Below are 18,129 nucleotides of genomic sequence, written 5' to 3'. Positions count from 1 at the left end.
TAGGACTACAAACTGACAATTCCTTCAAATGCTTACAATTTAGCTATTTCTTATCTAGAGTTGTATAACTGCAGTGAATAGCTTAAAAGAAGGTCTGAAAGTAACGTATACAAAAGTAATTCAGGAAAAAATGCAAGTATTCCTGCTACAGAACATATGCTAGACATCTGTGACTCACGCTTCCTCCACTGTAGTTTAACAGGATGAGAAGACAGCATAATTTATGTCTAACAAGACCCATATAAAGGAAACATGAAATGGAATCTAGGAAGGAGATAAGAAAATATTAAACCAAGATCATGTTAATATTTCAGACCTCATGATGGCCATTTTATGGAAATCACACATTAAAGTTTTATAACAAGCATCTATATTAATGTTGGTGGATTAAAATAGTTCAGAAAACAAAGAAACAGTGATTTTTTTTTTCAGTTACAAGGTGGTGTTTTCATTTAAGTGGTTATTAAATGTGTACATAGAGGTTCATACTTGAATACCATGCAAGACTCTATTTGCTTGCACATCTGAAAAATAAGCAATCGAAGTAGTACGAAGACGGCTTACTCAATTAACTTTTAAAAACAAAACAACAGACTATGCAGTCACACTGAAATCACTCGATCTGTATATTGTATGGTACAGATTAATAAATGGTAAACTATGTTTGGGTTAATATTCATAAAAAGAGGAAGTTACCATGCTTATGATTAGACTCAATAAATTACCCCACCAGAAACATCAGAAACTCACAGCAGCATTTTCTATTAGCAGTAAATAGACACTGTAAAATTGGACAAGTTTATAACTACATGACACAAGATTTTGGAATAAAATAACTTTGTTTTACAAAAAACACAAATAATATCAAACAGTTCAAAACCAGACTTGATTTATGGAATGGTAATGATGTGTGACTTTACTAGTTTGGATTGTGTGTTCGTAGAGGACTTGTAGGTCTAAACTTTTACAAGGGTAAGCAATCAGTTGTTCACCAAAACGCCACAACACATATTGCATTAAATCAAACCCACCCTGCACTCCACCTCACCCCCAACTAGATATACCAACTCCAAGATCACACTACGATGGCGAAAAGGGAAAAGTTGTGGTGCTGGCCAATGATTTCCTCACCCTAGGAAAGATTTTGTCGTTCGTGGAAGTGAATTTCACTGTTTTCGTGTCGATGGATAGGTGTTCAAGGTAAGTACATTTTGATTATTTAATATAGGTCCATTTAGACACAAGCTGACATTTTGTAACCCCTGAATAGGAAACAAATAGCTGGTTAGCTTTTCTTACGGACTTGGTTCTGTCAAGATAGTAGCTGACTTGCCTATGTATATCCACAGTGTGTAGAATCTTTTCTCCCTTGTTTTCAGGATCTGGGTAGAAAACAGTGAAATTGATGGCCTGATTCAATATGAAGTCTGACAAATTGGGTATGAACAAGGAGTTAGTCTGTAGAATGGTCCTGTCTTAGAGGAATACTAGACAGAGTTCTCCCACCATAACACAGATATTCTTCTTGCAAATGTTAGAGCAATAAAAACAGCAGTTTTCCAAGTGAGGAATCTCATGTCAGTTCAAAAGACGACATAGTCAATTTGTCTGGCACAAAACTGAGATTTAAGGAGGAACAATCAGTCTATGAGGAGCCTTCAGGTATAAAACCCTGTTTAATATCAGTTTCACTATAAACAGAGAGGAAAAAAGGGGATCCATGGGCAGAAATATTAAAATGGCCACAAGATGAACTTTAAGACAGGAATATGAGAGGCCAGAGGGTAGTAACTCACATAAATACTTCAGCACCAGTGATACAAAATCCCTGATGGGTTCCTGGTCATTGGCTTGGCACCAACTAGAAAATCTCGTCTACTTGTTAATATACAATTTCCAAGTAGCAGGCTTTCTTGCCTCCTCAGTACCTACTGCACATCTTCATGAAAGAGGTGCCTAATGGATATTAAAACTGAATCATCCAGGCAATCATTTGAAGTTGTTTGATGTTGGGGTATATCAAACTCACTTGGTCTTGTAAAAGCAGATCCAGTCTGTGAGAGGAAGCTTGTGGCAATTGCCCCTGGCCAGTTCCATAAGAATGGGGAACCAATTTTGCCTGGGCCAGAAGGGACTCACCACAATGATTTTGGAAAGTCTTTTGGAATCTTTAGGATTATCTTGGAAATCATTGGAAAGGGTGAACATGCATATAGTAATATCCCCCAACCAGGGGAATAACACAGCATTTGCTTAGTTGTCTGTTTTGAAAGGAGGCAAACATATCTACTTGAGGTGTTCCCTACATCTGGGCCAGTTCCTGGAAGACTGGTTTGTATAGTTTCTACTCACGAGGGTTTTCCCAGGTCCTGCTTAGCTTGTCTGCCTTCTGTTTTGCTCTTATGGTATGTAAGATGCCTGGAGAGTTAGGGAGTGCTGAAGGGCCAAGTCACAAGTTATCACTGCCAGCTTGCACAGAGGATCAATATGACATGGCGCCTCCTGTTTATGTACCATATCACTGTAGTGTTGTCTGCAGTAATCTGAACAGGACTTGTGTCCCAAAGATAATGCAGAGACTGTGGCATGAATCAGAGCCAACACGTCTTTCAAATGAATGTGCTTTGATCTGACCAAAATGTCCCATGGCCCTTGCACTTTTACCCCCTTTAAACCCAAGCAAAATCTGAGGAATCAGTCAGTACAGATTGAGTTGATGTGGGTTGAAAAAAGGGGACCTGGATTGTGAGCTATCTGATCCCTCCAACAATGCAGTTCTGACTTTATAAACCCCAAGACTGGAATTTGAAATTCCAAAGGAAGAGAATGTTAGGTCCACTTCCTTTTGAGGTACCACTGAACCTTTCTCATATGTAGTACAGCAAAAAAATCAGGAGACTCATAGAAGTAATGAGGCCTGGTAGCCTGAGAAATTCTCTGGCCGTAGCATGAGACTGACGAGAAAGGTTCAGGAAGATTTCCAGATATGAACCCACATTTTCTTGGGGAAGGAAAGCCTTTTGCATAACAGTGTCTTATCAGGGAACCTAAAAACACAATCCTTTCTGACTGAATGAGGGATTATATGGAATCCAATATAGTGTAGGAGAGAAGAGACCTTTGTTATGGACTCCTGACATGTGGAAAAATACTTTACAAATATAAGCAAGTAATCTAAATAAGGAAAACGGGGATAGTTTGCAATCTGCAGTGAGCCACCACTGGGGCTTGATACTTTTATAAACCCTTTTGGTGCAGTGGACAGCCCAAAAAGAGTAATGCAGAGAATTGATGACTCATATACACAATCTCTTGAAATTGTCTGCCATGGGAATGTGACAGCAGGCATCTTTGAGGTCTAAGGTTAACGTAATGCTCTGAACTGGAAGTAGAACTAATACTATATGAAGGGTCAATATCCTGAATTTTGGAATCTTCATAAAAGGATTGAGAAAAGATAATTCCAATACTGGTCTCTAAGAATTCTGAAAGCTAAAGCAGAGGGGAAAAGTGCCTCTTCTCAAACCTGTCCAGCAGCTTGCCCCCTTTATCCCCAGGAACTGAATTAAGGTCATGAAGGGCCTGTTTGCAGCAGGAGCCACAGCAAAAATAGCAGGGTCTGCTGTAAGATGAGAAAGACACATTTGTTAGATTTTATACAGTTTATCTGCCTTTTTAGGTACTGATGGTTGGGAGTTGCAGGCTGCATTAAAAGCATCTTCCAGGGCTATCAGAATGGAAAGAATGGGTGCCGTATGTGAGGCTTCTTGCTCTAACAAATCATAGTATCTGTCCAATGCAGGAGGGACATCCACTTACCCCAATGAAAACACATCATTTAGTCTAGAAACGATCTCAGAAAAGAAAAAAAAAACTCTATTAGGACGAGCTCAGATTCACTGTCCAAAGAGTCAGAGCTTTGGACTACAGAATTTTCAGTTGAAACAAATCGGTCTCGGACCACATCAGAATCATCTGAAAGAGCATCCTCCTCCTTGGGAGTGGGGGAATAAAGTAGAGAAAGAGGCACTTGGTACCCAATTATTAACAGTTTGCAACAATCTCCTGGTCATGGTAAAAACATCATTTTTGCAAACAAAAGCATTTCTCTATTATCAGCATGATTATCATTCTGTTTCTTTTTCCTAGGAACATCCCTGGAGAAAGACCAAGAAGGGGAACGCATATGCTCTCAAGCAAGAAGTCTCTTTCCATAGACACTCTGAAAAGACCCTCCCGGAGTGTCTCCTGTACCTAAAATGGATGGTTCTCCTATGCCAGCATCAAACATTGGAACAGCCAAAAGAAGACATGTCAAATCCCTGGATCCATAGTGGCTGGCAAAGCTACTCCAGAGGGATTCAAAGAAACTAGTAAGTGGTCTAAGTAACCAGCAATGGCCACTGCAGTCACCCACCAATTGCTGAGATATAGACTGAGCCAAGCAAGAGAAAGCAAGAGGTCATGCTTTAAACGTCTTTTTTTTTAGGTTCATTGGGAGAAGGACCAGCAGGACTAGGATAAGTATCCTTGCTGTACTCCAGGAAGAAGGCCGATTACCAGCAAGCTATGCTGAAGAGAGTTGTTCGGTAGATAGGTTGTCACTTAGTTCTCACAAGCAGTACACACACCTTCAAAATATCTCCGTTCCCCAACATAATTAATTACACAAATAGTACACATCAGTTCCACTGTAAACCAAGAGATACCTTCCTTGAAGTGAACTGTTAATTAAAAACTTAGTCAGGTAAGTTGCCACAAAGAGTGCATAAGCACTCACACAATACAAATATTCTGCCCACAGAATAAACTTCTCTACTGTCAAAAATCACAAATTTTAAGTAAAAATCTATTCCAAGTCCTAAAAGTTTAAAAAGTCAAGTTAAACATAGAAAACAGTTCCTAGACTGAAACAGCAGTCCTTCAAGGAATAGCTTCCATTTTTTGCTGAAATACCAGTAGAGAAACGTATAACTACTCTGTCAAAAACAGAAAAAACAGCAAATGTTCCTAAAAATATATAAATAACTGGTGTGGAAGCATTATCTAAAGGGGACTTAGCTAACCAAAAGAAAGATTTAGGCTGACTGCTGTTCCTGAGAAGCTTCGGAGCTGCATCTGGGTGAGTCGGCAAGAAAGTATTGAATATTCACTCTGCCTGTTTATGCAACTCCCTCCAAAAAGGGCTTGACCAACAGGCAACCTGAATGACAATGAAGGAGGGGATGAAAGCTTTTAGAAGCTAGCCAGTTGCTGTATCCCTGGCAGGATACATCTATAGGCTGCTCCAGCAGTTTGAATAATGAACATCGGGGTAGTAGCAGTACTATGTCCTTAACAAAATTTTCTGCACATAATAGAAAATGCAGTATACAAAATATCCTGAGTCCCTAGAGTACATCAATATTCTGTCTATGGCCAAAAACCTGACAAGGTTTAAATTTTCAGAATAAGCTTATGGAGGGGTATGGAAAAATGTGCCATAATTCATTAAATATGTAAATAGCTGTACTTACACTGCTAAACAAACAGTGACATTTATAAATTAGAAAGCAAGTTTTAATAAAATGTTATGATCATAAAACAATTTTGAACAATAACAAATAAGGCGAGGCTGGCAACATTTAAGTCACTGCAAAAATCCACACAAGAATCTCTAAACCTGCATGTAGGCCAATTGCTGGAAAGTTTGAAACCAACATTAATCAGATGTTTACTAAAGTCAGCAAGACTGAAGTCCTTAAAAGGTTGGAACAAACTGAAGTGAATGAGTATTGCTGACGAACATAAAATAAGTGTATGCTGCAATAAAGTATGAAGATGTCTATAAGGGTAAAAGTACCACTGGTTGAGAGTGGAAACAAAGGAATTGTAATGCAGTAAAGCATGGACAAGAGTTAAATTATTGTTTTTGTGAGATAGCCGGAAAAAAACAAATACTTTCCTAGAAAGCACTGAGTTTTTCTTAGTGCATATTTTCATATACTGTGATTGCAACATTGCAGCCAGTGTTCTAGCCTGCATGACCGTAAAGGGACTCTTATAAGGCAGATAAGTAACATGGGATGCTAACCCCAAGTATCATGGAAGGAAAAAGAGAAGAGGGAACAGATAATACTATACACAGAACAGGGTCAATACAAGAGACTAGACAAGGAAAAAGGATTACAAAACAACCTGACACCCACAGAAAGCTTCATGCAGGAAAACAATCATTAAAAAGAGTAATTAGACAAATTTTACCCTAAACAGAAAAGGTATTTTAAAACAAATGTAATGGAGTGATAACATCCAGCAAAGTAATGTTCTAATGAGTCAGTGATAATGGTTACTTCTCAGGGATGAACGTACGCTGTGCACTAGCACCATTAAGTACAAATCTGCCATATACCCCTCTCACTATACTCAATATACAACAATTAAGGTTTGGGGCCAAGTGGTAGAATTAATTAATGTGGGAATAATCTTCAAAGGCTTAAGCCACTAAGTGAAGAATCAAAACATCTTAAAATAATAGCAAAGAATGTGAACAAGTAAGAATCAATTTCTAACTGAAAAGACTACTATAGCAAAATGAGACTGTACACAGCCCTGAAAAAAAATAATTAAACCTTGAAAAAAGGTGCTTCATTTGGACATATCAGTCATGAACACCAGAGTTATTTTCTATAGGTATTTATCCCAACATACCCGAATGTTCTTGATTTTGCTTTAAGTTTACAGGCCTTATAAATAAAGTGAATTTTTCATGACCGAAATCAAAAATAAATACGAATTTACATACAATTTTTAAGTCAACTCTGCATGCTTAATTTCTCCATTTCAACACACCATACTCCACACTTCCTTATGTTGGCAACTTTCCAAAAGATTCCTTCTTTTAAATTCTGCCACCATTCTGAACAGAAACTATCAAAATTTAGCTACAGCTACTGGGTAGACATACCAGCTATTAAGGAGAGTGCCAAGGCATTAATAGCACTGATTATGATATTAGCTAAGATGATAATAACTAGAAAGTGGTGGCAAAGCACAAACCTAGTCCAGATGAACTCAGACAATTAATCAAGGCATTAAAACAAAATGAGAATTTAACAGCAAAATATTACCAGAATAAATTACATAAAAATAAGTGGGACCTTTGGGATAGAAGAGGTACTATAGGGACCCTGTGAGAGGGCTGGACCACTATCAAATAATTTGTTATTATTATTATTTAGTGGGCTGGAGGTTGTTCACCTTGACAAGAGAACAGACAGAGTGCATGGAAAATTAGGTACATTATTACAACATTACAACAGCTTAATTTGATGCCCAAATGCATTGAATCTGGTAAAATGTAACTGCTGCATGACACCTGTAATGCAAATGCTGAGAGTGGTATTTAATCTTTGAAATGAAATGGGAAAATAACTGTGATTTTGATTTTTTATATTGTTTAAGCCTTGGTGGTGAAGCGGTAGCGTTGTCGCCTCACAGCAAGAGGTTCTCCCGTTCGATTCTCGGCTGGAGCACCTTCTGTGTGGAGTCTGCATGTCCTCCCCATGGTCGATTGGCGTTCGAAAGACATGCGCAGAATGGGCGTGCCTTCGTTGAAGGTTGGGCATCAAGCTAGTACCTAAAAATCTACTGCCAATCATTAGCGGACCGGAGTTCCGCTGTGGCGACCCCTAACCGGGAAAAGCCGAAAGAAGAACAACATATTATTTAAAGAAGTACAGCAGCAGAAAGAAAAAATAAAATAAAAAAATAAAAGTTCACTACAGCTACTGAGATTGACCAGTGTTCCTTGGTCTACAATACACTATTTGCTTGAGCAAACTAATTTTTTCACACAACAGCATTCACTTAAGCTTAGCCATGCAGACAATTAACTTTAAAAAGCAATACCAATATGATGTAAACAAGTTGCAGCTACTATACACTACAGTATGCTACACCAGTGCTGCTTTCCTGACTAAATGCTACTTCTTACTTGAAAGCCTCGCTGACAACTTTTTAAATGACAGCTATAAAAGTGCTGCTTGATTGCTTGTCTTCCTACATTAGAAAACAATATTTTGCAAATAGTTTTAACATTTTTTTTCTTGTTAAAATATACCCTTTGAGATTTACTTGTAAAACACTTCTGTAACTTAATTCTCCCATTCTGGAAGTCAATATATGCAAAGACAAAGTTATGCACATCTCCTTCTCATTTTAGATCATTGCATAAAACAGGGTACTGTTTAAAGGGCAATTTGTATAACAAGCAGTAGAGGTAGCATCAGTTGATACTACAACAAGTAAACAACTGTAGAACAAGCCGCATTGTCATTTGTCAGACAGAAGTAAGGAAAGGTAGGTACCAGAAGGCTGGCTCTGAATGTTATTACAATGAAACACACAAAGAATCACACTTCAGTAATATCTTACTCTCATATATACCTTTGTTGCTGTTGCAGTTTCCAAGGCTGCACTCAGTCTCTGTATTTCTTCCTGTGCTGCTTCCTTCTCTTCATTGAGCTCCCTTAGTTGCTGGCGCAGTCGCATCATCTCCCGCTGCACCTTCTTCAGCTCCTGAAGATGCTCTTCCTGGAGAGCAGTCAAACGCTCTGTGAGATGAGCTGCCCAATCGAAAAGAACAGCAAATGGTCATGGAGTGCAAACTGGCTCTCTTATTCATAATTAAAACAACAGCATAAAGCATCATTACAACTAAAGAAAAGACAATAACAAAAATTAGAGATACAAATACTAAGATAGATTAGGACAAATAGGCTCACTTAGTTTGCTCATTTTACTATTTATTGATTTATTACTTTCAATCCAGTAAATTAAATGGTCCTGAACTCTTTTCACAGATGACCCAGGCCACAGTAAATAAACATTCAAGACAGGAAATGTTGGATTAATTCAAATAAAAAACAAAATATGTAAAACAACTAAATAATACACTTCTAATTAATAATAATAATATTCACCCTCAGTCATAAAATGTCATAGTTACATAGGACACACTACTATAAATTCCTATACTTCTAAATAGATCTAATCAGCCATTACCTGATTTACCTGGCATGTGCAGGAGTCAAACAGATGCTATTTAATTTTCTTCTTGAATGTTAAGAAATTCTGCTCATTTCTTATGTCAAAAGGTAAAGTCTTCAGGCTAGCTGGAGAAACTTTTGAGAAAGTCATCTGTCTGGAGCTTTGGAAATACTGGGTTGTTTAGAGTCAGTGTAGCCTGCTGAAATGATCTTATCATAAAACATAGTGTCAAGTCTTGACGGGGGACACTGTCCCAAATGTAATAATTTAAATCAATACACATTTAGAAGTAGAGTGGTCTTTCCTGAAACAGCCAATAAGCAGTGATGATCTTTTGCTTATAAAAGGGATTTAAAAAAAGGGACAGACCACCCTCCCAAACCCAGGAACCCCACTCGGCCTTCCTGAGAACACTGGAAAATATGAAGGTCTCTCCAAACACCATTATATTGGGCGACTTCAGCTACCCAAACATAGATTGGGAGCATTACTCTAGCTCTAACACCCTAGCCCAAAGGTCCCTAGAATTTATAAACTCAAATGCTATGGAACAACTTGTTACCACTCCCACAAGAGGGGAAAACATACTGGACCTGATCATCACCAACATGGGGACTCTATGCTCCAGACCAGAAGTGTATCCCTCACTGGTAAGATCAGACCATAAACTAATCTCACTGGATAGTCACATCCCGATCCCACCCCCTGCCCAGAAAACCACAGTGAAAAACATCTCTAAAGCAAATTTCACACTCCTCAAAACCGAGGTGGAATCCTTCAAAGCCCCCGGGCCTGTGGAAAAACGGCCCAGACCGCAGAATCCTTTATAAATGCATTCTATGAACACCTTCAGGAATGCATGGATCATGCAATCCCATATAAAACCAAGACCCAATCCTCCAAAGGCAGACGTCCTGTCTGGTGGACCCCAGCCATAAACAAACTATACAATAGAAGGAGGAGGAAGCTACTACATGATAGAGCAAAATCCCAAAAAGGGAAGGCATCTCTGATCAGTATTAGCAAAAAACTACGGGCACTCATAAAATCGTCTAAGGCCAGCTTCGAGAGAAAAATTGCACAGGACACTAAGGATAATCACAAGGCTTTCTTTAGTTATGTTAGGAACCTGGGTAGGAATTCCCAGATATGCTCAGAATTAGTCCAAAATGACAAAAAATACACTGAACCCACGGACATTGCCAACATCCTAGCTGACAGGTTCAGCAAACTCCCCCCCCCACCAAAAGGGCAAATATCTATCCCAGCAGAGTTCTGCCCCCCCCTGACATCTCAGATGCTCAGGTAAGAGCTGCCCTCTCCAAAGCAAAAAACACAGCATCAATGGGACCAGACGGTGTCCTGGGCTGTGTCCTACATGAACTCCAAGAAGAGCTAAACCCAAACATAAAACTACTGTTCAATCTCAGCCTTACTACAGGATATGTACCCAAAGAGTGGTGTACAGCAACAGTGGTCCCTCTCCACAAAGGTGGTGCCTCAACGGATCCTGGAAACTATCGCCCCATATGTCTGACTAGCTTGGTCTGCAAAGCAATGGAAAGGATCATCATGGACCTCATAAATAAAGATATTGGGGACCTACAGACACTGGATCCTACCCAGTTCGGCTTTGTTAAGGGCAGATCCTGCCTCTTAAACCTGGTCGATTTCTTTGAAACAGTCACCAAGGCCATTGGCGAGGTGAAGGTGGTCCACACAGCCTACCTGGACCTCGCAAAAGCTTTCGATACAATACCCCACTCGGGCATTATAGATAAGCTCACCAGCTTAAATATAAACCCCTATGTCACTAGATGGGTTGCAAACTGGCTCAAGGACAGAACCCACATGGTTAGAATTGCTGGAGCCATGTCAGACTCCAAACCAGTTACAAGTGGCATCCCACAAGGCTCAGTCCTGGGACCTCTCTTGTTCAGTATATACTTCTCGGAGGTACAGGCCAACACAGAAGGACTGTGGCTGACCAAGTTCGCAGATGACTGCAAACTGGGCGCCATAATCGACTCTCCAGCCGACACAAGCATCCTCCAAAAGGGCCTCATAGAAACAGACAACTGGTGCCAGAGCCATGGCCTCAAGCTAAACGCCAAAAAGTGTATAGTCATCCACTTTGGCAAAAACAAAGTGCCCACAAATTACCACATAGGTGGTAATCCATTAAGTACAGAAGTAATTAGGGACCTGGGGACCCAAGCTGATAGCAATCTCTCATTTGACAACCACGTGGCCAAAGTGGTTAGAAAAACATTTTATGTAGCCCACCTAATCATGAAGGGATTCACATCTAGATCAGGGGAGGTCATCGTGCCTCTTTACTCATCCCTCATCAGGCCCATAATTGAGTACAATGCCCCTTTTGGGATGTACCTTACCAAATACCTGCAGCAACTGGAAAGACCCCAAAAGTACCTCACCAAGAGGATCAAAGGGCTCAAACAGGTGCCATATGCTGCCCGGTTAAAGAAACTCCATCTCTACTCAGTGGCATACTGCCTGCTCAGAGGCGATCTGTGCCTGACATATAAAGCCATGTCCAAACCGGAATTAATGGACATACACCTCAGAAAATCCAAATCCCATCGAGCTACGCGCTCGAGAGACTTCAACCTCAGCACTGAAATAAATAGGACATGATGGAGGGACAGATTCATAACCCAGAGGCTCCCTTCACTATGGAATAAAATCCCAGTCCAGGTTAGGCAGAGTCCCTCATTGACTCTCTTCAAGAGGAATCTTGATGAGTGGATGGGAGATCATAGGTTTATCCCGGGTATCACTTCTGTGTCACTGTTAGACAGAGGCACAGTATACTAACCTCGAAAAAGGGCATAGCAAAATTAATTTAAAATGGGTGGCAAAAGCCAAACACACTCTGGCTAGGCTTATAAATGCCCTAGGGCAGAGAGCCTAGTATGAACCTATGAACCTATAAAATGACAAATTTTACTTTGGGCCTTCTGAAGATGCCAAGTGTTTGCTGACCAATAAAATATAAGAAGAGGGAGGGAGGGAATAATTCTAGTCTTGCAAAAAAACAAATTTAGTACAATAGCCTTTTTAGACTTTGGAATAAAGCATTTGGACAGCTTGTAGCCAAACTTAAGTTGTTGCAGTAGTTAACAGCTACATTAAGATCCATTCTTAAATACAGCTATTTGTAGCAGCTTACTTGGGATATGCATGCACCTTCTACATTCCTTCGCCTATAAGATTGAACATGCAGAAGTTTCTGTTTTATGCCACTATGGATGATTTAAGGATGAGACTATTAGCTGTTACACAAAAGGATAATGGTTTGAACTTAACCTGCAATTTCTTCTGAATATAAAAAGAGATGCTCCAGTTTATTTCAGGAAAATGGCATCATCTGCAAAGAGAATTACTTGCACTTCAGGTATGGACAGTAGCAGATCAATTATGAACAAGAACAGGATGGGGGCACATTTTTACCATAAGAAACTCTTGCCTTCATTTTCACCTCTTCAGAGCATAGATATAGTCAGTCAAGTACTCTGTGAAACATTCACTGTTTTGCAGTTTTGAAATAAGCAAACAGTGGTCAACTATTTCAAACTCTTTCCATATATCTATAAATATTAAAGCAGTGATTAGTTTAAATTCCTTGCAAATAAAAAAGTGATATGCATCTTTTAGGTCCAATGCTACCATGAAGATGAAGGAGGGTATGAGAGGTAACAAGGTTTTTTGAGAGTTAACATTTTGAAATTGGGACTCTTGACAAAAAGGTTGAGAAAAGAAAGGTCTAGGACTGTTTTAAAGTTCCCTCTTTCCTTAGTAGCAGAAAAATCACTGAATAAACATGTCTGCCCATCTCAGCTAAGACAACTTTCATCTCCCCTGAGCAAGCATTTGCTTTAAAATAGGAGAAAACAAGTGCATCAGGTTTGCAGGATGAGGATGAATCCCCTGAAAAGCAGCAAGGGATTCCCACTGCAATCTACTCCCCTGTTGGAGAAGTCTCAGAATCCACTTTTCTGAGTTATTCTGATGCCATTGTGAGAGATGGAGGCCTAGACAGACAATTAGATTTGAAGGATTGCAAGGGTGAGAAAGGAGAAGAGACAGAAGAGATAAAAAGTAATTTTTGTACTTTCTAGAATGGACTCCACTTTTTTTCTTTGAACCTCTTTCCCACTGCATTTTGAAAATGTATTTGTTAGAACTTTGCTGAGGCTGCTTACTTTGCTTTCTGGAAAAGGATCCGGAAAAAGAAAAAGTTTTTACTAGGCTTCGAAAAGGAGGGGTGGAAAATCTGACTCACCGCTCGAGTCAATTTCCCCTCTCTCATCAAATTTTCAAGGACCTCAGCAGCAGAGGGCTCAAAAAACTTTTAGTTATGTACTCACCATAACTTCAGATGTTTGGGATCCATCTCGCCTACATTCTGAATGATGGGTTCGGAGCCGATCCCTCGGCTCCGACTGCACGCTTTATGCCAAAGAGCGAAGTCTCTTACTGGCTGAGCTTACCATATCCCAGGATGCACCACTACCAGTCCCCCAGATCTAGTTTGTCCGCATACATGCACACATGCATACCCTGCTTATATAACATCGTCAGATGAAACAAGATAAAACAGTAGAACTCAAAACCGTTCAATCTCTTCTGATCTCCAAGGCAGGGGAAGGAGGGTGGGTATAGGAATGAAGAGATGGATCCCAAACATCTGAAGTTATGGTGAGTACATAACTAAAAGATGTTATGTGATCCTATCTCGCCTACATTCTGAATGATGGGACAGCCCCTAGCACCTGAATCCTGGGTGGCACACTGGAAAACACTCCTGAGTACCGTGGAACCAAATGAAGCTCGCCCTTTAGATGCCACATCCAATTTGTAGTGGGAAATGAAAGTGCGGATTGGACCAAGTAGCCGCAGCACAGATTTCCGATATAGCGAGCTTGGAATGAAAAGCTATAGAAGTAGCCATAGCTCTGGTAGAATGAGCCTTGATAGATGTTGTGTTGCTTATTCAAGAAGAATAAGCCTGAGTTATGCAATCTCTGATCCATTTCGAGATAGTAGCTTTTGTGATGGTTTGGCCCAGTATATTATGTGAGAAGGACACAAACAACTGGTCTGACTTACGGTTGCTGAGTCCTGTCTAAATAGAAGCGTAATTGCCTGTGAACATCCAATTTATGAAGAGTGTATTCTGCTTCATTGGAGAATTTTGGGAAGAAAACCGTAGCTCTAGAGATTGTTGGAGGCAGAAACTAGAACAGACCTTTGGGACAAAGGATGGATTAGGCCTAAGTGATACTCTATCCTTGTGGAAAATCAAGCACGGTGGCTTAATAGACAGGGCTTGAAGCTCTGAAACTCTTCTTGCAAGTAATTGCAACTAAGAAGGCAGTTTTCCAAGACAGATATTTTAACTCGCATGTAGCAGCCGGTTCGAAAGGGGAGATGTTAATGCGCCAAGCACCAAATCAAGATCCCACGGAGGTGCAGGATGAAAAATTGGTGGTCTTAATAGGCTCGCACCTTTAATGAAAGTTTTGCATAGTCTGCTGCTCATCAAAGGAGGATCCATGGATTCGTGGAATTTAGAGATAGCCGCTTAGTTGGACTTTAATAGTTGAGACAGAAGATCCCTGATTAAACAGGGATGTTAAAATTTCAAGACCTCTGGGACAGGAGCAGTGATAGGGTCTAAGCCCTTGAGTTGAGCTCCAGATAGCAAACCTCTTCCACTTACTAAGGTACAATTTGTTAGTGGTCCGTTTGTGGGCCGAAGATAAAATGTGAACAACTTCCGGGTCTAGTGTGTGCCTTCTAACTAAAGTCGGAAGTGGAGGAGCCAAGCTGTCAATTTCAAAGATTGAAGGGACTGATGTCAAGTCCCGACTGATGGATTAGCAAGGCCGGAATCAGGTCTAAAGTCCACGGATCGCCCACTGCATGCTTCTTCAGGTAGGGAAACCATACCTGACGAGGCCAGTACGGGGCAATCAGTATCATTGAAGACCCTAGTTGAGAGGCTTTTGAATAACTCTGGGAAGAAGCGGAATTGGAGGAAAGGCATAAAGTAGCCCTGTTGGCCAAGGTTGTGCTAGAGCATCCATGGCTGGTACTCCCTGATGTGGGATCAAGGAGAAGAACCTTGGCACTTGGTGTTTGATGGGGTTGCAAATAGGTCGCAGCACGGCGCCCCCCATCTCCTGAAAACCTGAGCTGCTACTGTGTGGTTTAGAGACCACTCGTGAGGAGAGAGAATTGTCCTGCTCAATTTGTCTGCCAATATATTTGACTTTCCGGGATGTGGGTCGCTACCAAGAAGCGGTTGGTAGCTACAGCCCATTCCCACACCTCATGGCCTCTCTGCAAAGGGGTATGATCTGGTCCCTCCTTGTTTGTTCAGATACCAAACCACCGACATGTTGTCTGTGTGGATGGCGATGATGCCCTGAGGAAGAAACTTGTGTAAGGCTTGTAGTGATAGAAGTACAGGCCTCATCTCCAACACGTTGAACTTGAGAAGAGCTTCCCCGGGAGGCCAGGAGCCCTGAACTAGCCTGCCCAGACAATGCCCCCAGCACCCTATCTGGGAGGCATCTGTCGCCAGGGTAACCACTGGAGAGGGAAGAACAAAGGGGTTTCCTTGATCCAGATTGGATGTCTGAAGCCACCAGCGAAGGTCCCTTTGCATATATCCGTAATCATGATGTGATGATTGAGGAAGATCCTGAAAGGACCATTATGCTGACAATCGCCACTGAAGAATCCTCATGTGCAATCTTGCCAGAGGGACTAAAAGAACCGTGGCAGACATTGAGCCTAGAACTTGTAGAACCATCCTGGCTGGGGTTTGGATCTCGAGATCAGAGCTTGAACTTGGCCCTGTAAAGTTTGGATCCTTTCGCAGGAAGAAAGACGCATCAATCTTGAGTCTATCTCTGCTCCTATGAACTTTATGCTGAGAGGGCAGCAAGACAGACTTTGACCAATTGAATGTAATCCCCAGGGTAACACCCAGGAGATGGTGGCTTTGAGGTTGTCCATTAGTAGATGCCTGGTGGTGGCAGTCAGGAGCCAGTCGTCCAGATAGGGAAACACTTGGAATCCAAGACTTCTCAGGTGAGCCGCCACTACTGCCAAACACTTGGTGAACACCCTGGGGCTGTGGTGAGACCAAAGGGCAGAGCAAAATTGGTAATGACTGACTCCCAGGCTGAAGCGCAGATACCTTCTGGACGCCTGATGTATCGGTATGTGATAATACGCGTCCTTGAGGGCTATGGAGCACATCCAAACATCCTTCTCCAACCACGGGAGAATGGATTGTAACGTGACCATTCGAATTTGGATTTCGTGGACGGATTGGTTCAGTCTGCTGAGATCCAATATTGGTCTCAGGTCCCCTGTCTTTTGGCACTAAAAAGAACCTGGAGTAATTTCCTGATCCGATCTGGTCTGTGGGGACCGGTTGGATGACTCCTTTTCTAGCAGCTTTAAAGCTTCTGCGGCTGCCATTTCCCTTTGACTGGGTGGTGGGTCCGGGATTCTTTTGGACGGTGGGGGCGAATGTGAATGGGATGGTGTAACCTCCGGCAATGATCCGGGCACCCATCTGTCCTGAGTGATTGACTCCCAGGCTTTTAGGTGCTTGGCAAACGACACCCGACTGGCTCCGAGCAGCACAGCCGGGCAATCCCTCATGACGGTGGGAGGCTGAAGAGCCACGAAAGGACTCGGGTCTCCAGAATTGCAGGGGCCCTCTGTCGCCTCTGGGACGGCGTCTCCCTGAAAAATTTCCCGCCCTCTGCCTCTGGAAGGATTCTTCCTGCTGTTTGGAGAAAAACTTACGGATTTATGAACCACATTTTCCCTCCTTTAGCCTTGGGGCAAGGCCGAAGGGAGTGGAATAACGGGCACCCACGGCAGATAAAGCTTTTCCCTCTTGCTCACAGCGGTAAGGGTGTCTTTAACCTTGGGTCCAAACAAGGAGGACCCATCAAAGGGAGCGCCGGCGAAGGAAGACTTGAAGGCCTCCGCAAACTGACAAAACGGAGCCAGGCTTGTCTCCAGAGAGCCATGCCTGTGCCTGCCTCTCTACCCGCCCCTTCGGCCGCGACAGGAAATGAGCCTCATGGACGAAGTTAGAAATTGACGAAGGATAGCCAACTGAGAGCTAACCGACTGGGCTAGCTGCTCAGGATAGAAGGAGGAGGAAGCTACTACATGAGCAAAATCCCAAAAGGGAAGGCATCTCTGATCAGTATTAGCAAAAAACGAGGCACTCATAAAATGGAGTCTAAGGCCAGCTTAGAGAGAAAAATTGCACAGGACACTAAGGATAATCACAAGGCTTTCTTTAGTTATGTTAGGAACATGGGTAGGAATTTCCAGATATGCTCAGAATTAGTCCAAAATGACAAAAATACACTGAACCCACGGACATTGCCAACATCCTAGCTGACAGGTTCAAGCAAACTCCCCCCCACCAAAAGGGCAAATATCTATCCCAGCAGGTTCTGCCCCCTGACATCTCAGATGCTCCAGGTAAGAGCTGCCCTCTCAAAGCAAAAAACACAGCATCAATGGGACCAGGCGATTGTCCTGGGCTGTGTCCTACATGAACTCCAAGAAGAGCTAAACCCAAACATAAAACTACTGTTCAATCTCAGCCTTACTACAGGATATGTACCCAAAGAGTGGTGTACAGCAACAGTGGTCCCTCTCCACAAAGGTGGTGCCTCAACGGATCCTGGAAACTATGCCCATATGTCTGACTAGCTTGGTCTGCAAAGCAATGGAAAGGATCATCATGGACCTCATAAATAAAGATATTGGGGACCTACAGACACTGGATCCTACCCAGTTCGCTTTGTTAAGGGCAGATCCTGCCTCTTAAACCTGGTCGATTTCTTTGAAACAGTCACCAAGGCCATTGGCGGGGGGGGGGTGGTCCACACAGCCTACCTGGACCTCGCAAAAGCCCTCGCTACAATACCCCACTTTCGGGCATTATAGATAAGCTCACCAGCTTAAATATAAACCCCTATGTCACTAGATGGGTTGCAAACTGGCTCAAGGACAGAACCCACATGG

The 18,129-nt window shown here is 41.9% G+C and overlaps 1 protein-coding gene across 1 annotated transcript in view; it reads right to left on the bottom strand.

The window, feature by feature from the left end:
• Positions 1 to 18,129, bottom strand: part of CCDC150 (coiled-coil domain containing 150) — a 2,807,665-nt gene that overhangs the window by 2,738,458 nt on the left and 51,078 nt on the right. The window contains exon 3 of the mRNA XM_044070503.1: positions 8,428 to 8,606. Coding sequence (XP_043926438.1) covers positions 8,428 to 8,606 — 179 coding nt within the window. The remainder of the gene's footprint in view (positions 1 to 8,427; positions 8,607 to 18,129) is intronic.

Source organism: Protopterus annectens, chromosome 4.part1, assembly GCF_019279795.1.
Source record: "Protopterus annectens isolate FY-2018-M chromosome 4.part1, PAN1.0, whole genome shotgun sequence".
NCBI lineage: Eukaryota > Metazoa > Chordata > Ceratodontiformes > Protopteridae > Protopterus > Protopterus annectens.
The sequence above is the reverse complement of the archived record's forward strand: the minus strand, read 5'-3'. Positions and strand labels throughout refer to the sequence as shown.